The sequence below is a fragment of the Cydia pomonella genome, chromosome 2 (genome assembly GCF_033807575.1).
Source record: "Cydia pomonella isolate Wapato2018A chromosome 2, ilCydPomo1, whole genome shotgun sequence".
Lineage (NCBI taxonomy): Eukaryota > Metazoa > Arthropoda > Insecta > Lepidoptera > Tortricidae > Cydia > Cydia pomonella.
Window position 1 is genome coordinate 26,767,898 of NC_084704.1, and position 4,444 is coordinate 26,772,341.

Consider the following 4,444-nt stretch of genomic DNA (forward strand, 5'->3'; position numbering starts at 1 on the left):
CTCATAGCTGAATCCACACTGAGCGAGCATACGCGTGAGGCAATTTCCTCATGCACAAAACGGCCATTGAAGACGTGCCTCGGCCAAGGCGGCACGTCTTCACTGGCTGTTTTGTGCGTGAGCAAAATTGCCTCGCGCCAATGCTTGCTCTGTGTGAACCCGCCTATTGAGACATTTCTAACAAACCGAAACAAAATTAGGTTGCATTGTTTTATCAGAGTTCTTATGACCACCTCCTGTGTCTATTGTTAGATCAGTTTGATGGTACCATAATATTGCATTGTCAACCCAACTTATGTAAGTATGTGAAGTTTCAGCTCAAACAAATAATGGGGAGTGGGTCTAATTGAGTGAGTGTGTTTAATTACAATTTATACAGTGTGTCCCTAGCCATTGGACAAAGCCGAAATGTACATATGCATTAGGGTATTTAGAACCAGTGTACAAAGTATCATAACACTTTTGATGACCAGTTTGGCCTAGTGGGTAGTGACCCTGCCTACGAAGCCGATGGTCCCGGGTTCAAATCCTGGTAAGGGCATTTATTCGTGTGATGAGCATGGATATTTGTTCCTGAGTCATGGGTGTTTTCTATGTATTTAAGTATTTATAAATATTTATATATTATATATATCGTTGTCTAAGTACCCTCAACACAAGCCTTATTGAGCTTACTGTGGGACTCAGTCAATTTGTGTAATAATGTCCTATAATATAACAACCGGTGTAGCGGTTTCAAAGAAATTAACAAATTACCATTTTTTACCTTGGAGCAGCCTGTATGTGTTAGTAGCTCCTAAGGTAATATCCTCAAAGAATAGTATGGAACCTTTTTTGACCTTTTTGATTATCTTTTTTATTTATGACACTAATAAGCTTCTGACTTTTGAAAAATGTCATCATTATCAAATATTTCGAACAAATTGTCAAAAACACTGCCAAAGATTAACACAGTGTGTTTCTTTTTGTTGTTGATTATTGCAAATAACTTTTGTTCGAAAAATTTTTTTTTTTATCTTTTGTTCTAAGTAATTTAAAAAATATTAACGTCAGAGCACCCTTCTCTCTACGAAGTAACAAGAGAAGTAACCCTACGTGGGATTTCAGGGTTTGTCCAATGGCTAAGGTCATTATAATTTACAGGTATATTATAATTTACAACATTGTTTTTAAATATTTCAGTATTGGGCAGACAAGAAATCCACTGTAAGGAATAAAGTTATCTCAGGCGGAGGTGATCCTAACAGCTTGTGTTCCAATATTGAGAAGAAGATATGGGACTTGTTTCTAGCAAGCGATGGAGGTAAATCTACTAGTAAGTAAATTTATCATTTTCTAATGTGATATCTCATGAGTCATTTTTGTTCACTATCGTATGAAAGGGATTGGTTGATCTTTCTATTTTAAAGTATTATTAAATTTCAATATAAAAAAAAATTACAAAGAAAAATAAATTTAATTTACCAATTCTAATATTCACATTGTGTATGACAGTGTTTTTTTAAATATATATTGTAACTATAAATAAGATTACTCCTATTGCTTTCATCATTATTTGCATTATAAAATATTCACCGATACATTAACTTATTGGTACAAGATAGCCAAAATAAGCTGTTCTTACTCATTGTACTAATTCATAATGTTGCATTTAATTTTATGTTAAAAGTGTTAACCTCTTGTCTGTGTATGATAAGGATCCATGCGTGGGAATTTATAAATAATAAATTTATTGTTTTAAATGGCAAGGTCACGTTTTCAATGATCATATTTGACAGGCCGCATACGACGATTAAATCTGATAAAAGGCAATGCATGGTGCAGTGGAATTAAGTATAGAACTCAGTATGACCTTAGTGAAACACCAATATCCTTACTTACAGAGTCCCGCAGTTCAGTGAAGCAGGAGTCCCATTTTGTAGATGACAACTTTTTCAATGAGGACAGTATGGAGCCAAACCATATTGAGTCTGAACCAGTCCTAGCCTTTGAGGAGCCTATGATGGATTATGAGGAGCGCCAAGTAGCTGTCATGGAGAAATTAGTAAGTGTAACAATTTTTCTACTTATAAGCAGTGGCAGCTCCTTGAGCCGCCTGTTGCAATCTACGTATAAGATATCTATCTGACTAACAAATGTGGACCACTGAGTTGCCTGAATAAAGAAATTATAAATAAGTAGATACATAAATGAAATGAAATAATTTATTCATTTAATCTCTATTGTGTGTTATGTGGGTTAGTCACACACAGAATAAAAAAGATAACAACAGCTGGCTCAATCCGTCCGTCCGTCTGTCTGTCCGTCCGCCCGTTATTTATTCGCCACCGCATGGGCTATTTTTTTTGCCCGATTTTGATAAAAATTGATAGTTTTGAAAAGTTCCTTATTTTGGCGGAATAAACATGAAATCCAAAATTCCCATTGAGCTACGGAAAATTCTATACGTTTTCCGTAACTCAGTGGAAGATTTTGTAAAACATAAGGTGAACTTGCACTTAGGTATATTGTATGTATTCTGTACAACAGAATAAAGAACTATATATACACCAAATTTTATCAAAATCTGAGAAAAAACGACTACAAAATAAAAAATCGGCCATAAATTGTTTCCAGGTAAAAGTGATGAGCGACCAAGCTGCGGCGATGTCGCAAATGGCGCACGCCACCCTAGTCAACTCGCAGGCCATGGAGCGGTTAGCGGAATCCTCGCATATACAGGTATAATACAATACAATATAAATACTCTTTATTGCACACCTCAATGCAGAAACAATACAAACAATACAGCACATTAAGAAGAGGTAAACAACAGGCGATCTCTTCTTCTCTTCCAGACAACCTGTAGGTAGCGGAATTATAGTAACTATAACTACCTCTCTTGTTGCACAAATAACTGTTATTTGTGCAACAAGAGAGGAAAGTTAGTTTTTCTTGCGAGTGTTGATTTTGAGTCCCGAGTAAGCGACAGATTCTATAATTGAATCACGAGCGAATAAGTTAGAATCTTGAGCGTAGCGAGGGACCCAAAAACACGAGATGTAAAATAACTTTACTCTTGTGTGACACATACAACTTTTCACCTCAGTAGTGAGAAAATATTAAAGGTTAAAAAAATTCAACATCAAGTAACGTTTTTATTCCTGTATTCATGGCCTTCACTAAATTAAAAAGCTACTTTGTCTCACTCCTTGGAGTGACGAAAGTAGGCTTGTTCGAGCTGCTGAGGTGAAAAATAAATTTATGTCATGTCCGTAGATGTTCCAGATGCAATAAAAGAAGTCTAGCACAAAATAAACACAAAGCAAATCAATATATCATACAAATAAAAATAAAAACATATAAATACATATACATACATAGATATAAATAATGCCAGCTATAAGTATGGAAAAGGAAGCAGATAAAACTATTATGGAGCAGATAAAAGTGAATTTTAATGAGTCTCTTGAAAGAATTAGGACATTTAGCGCGCCTTAAGTCTACAGGCAGAGAATTCCATAGTCTTTTTTAAAATAGTTTGAAAAGTGAAAGAATTATTATAAAATTAATAATAGAATAGAATCATTTTTATTCGTAAACACAAACAAGACACATTATATTACATAATATAACAAAAATAAAGAAACACTGAAAGAGGTACTGATTGAGACTGTATCGATTAAGTGCATTCTCAGGCATATTAAGAAGTTGAGCCTAGTAAGGGTCGGCTGCACCAAACTGTCTGTTATCGTATTTTATATTGCCGTTGATCAGTCTTGTCAGTCATGGTTGGTGCAACTGGCGACAAATGTCTATAATAACAGTTGTTAAGCTCAAAATAACCTTCAGGTAGTTTGGTAAAATCCTAAAAATTGAAATTTTTACTTAATAAACACACCGGGACGGAATGGCAGAGGATTAAAATTTTACCAAAGGACATTGAAATTTATCTTATAGGAATTAGACATAAATTCTATTATTTGAAATAGATCCCGTGGGATCGAAACGGATTTTTGACACGGCATTGAACTCCACGCCTAGGGATCCCTCGACGAGTTGTTTTGGTAGGGCGCTGGAATGCTACAGTATATAATCGGCTAGTGTGCGTTGACCGATGGCAAAATCTTTTGCCATTCCTTCCTGGTGTGTGTAGGCCTTTACTTGACCAGAGTGCGTACACAACGTGCCAATCGTTAACGCTCCGTAGCGAACGAAACGCAACTGTCACTGTCGCACTAATATACGGAAGAGTTAGAGTTGACTACGCTATGCTACGGAGCGTTAACGGTTTGCACGTTCACTAAACACCCAGGTCAGGTTGTAGTGAAAAGTCAGCGCATATCTTTAAGCTTATTGCTATAGATTTAGTTGTAAAACTCAGAAACAAGGGTAACATATTAGTTGAAGCATTTTGTTTTAGATAAAGTAATCATTTCTCTTTAGCCAGAATGTGTGTCCCCAG

At 35.6% G+C, this 4,444-nt stretch overlaps 1 protein-coding gene across 3 annotated transcripts in view; it reads left to right on the plus strand.

Annotated features, from left to right (window-relative positions):
- The window catches only part of LOC133534778 (uncharacterized), a 69,661-nt gene that overhangs the window by 670 nt on the left and 64,547 nt on the right, over nt 1–4,444 (plus strand). For 2 of the 3 annotated variants that reach the window (XM_061874055.1, XM_061874053.1), the window contains 3 exons: nt 1,183–1,315; nt 1,884–2,044; nt 2,617–2,721. In XM_061874055.1, coding sequence (XP_061730039.1) covers nt 1,183–1,315; nt 1,884–2,044; nt 2,617–2,721 — 399 coding nt within the window. The remainder of the gene's footprint in view (nt 1–1,182; nt 1,316–1,883; nt 2,045–2,616; nt 2,722–4,444) is intronic. The other variant, XM_061874054.1, reaches the window with a different exon arrangement.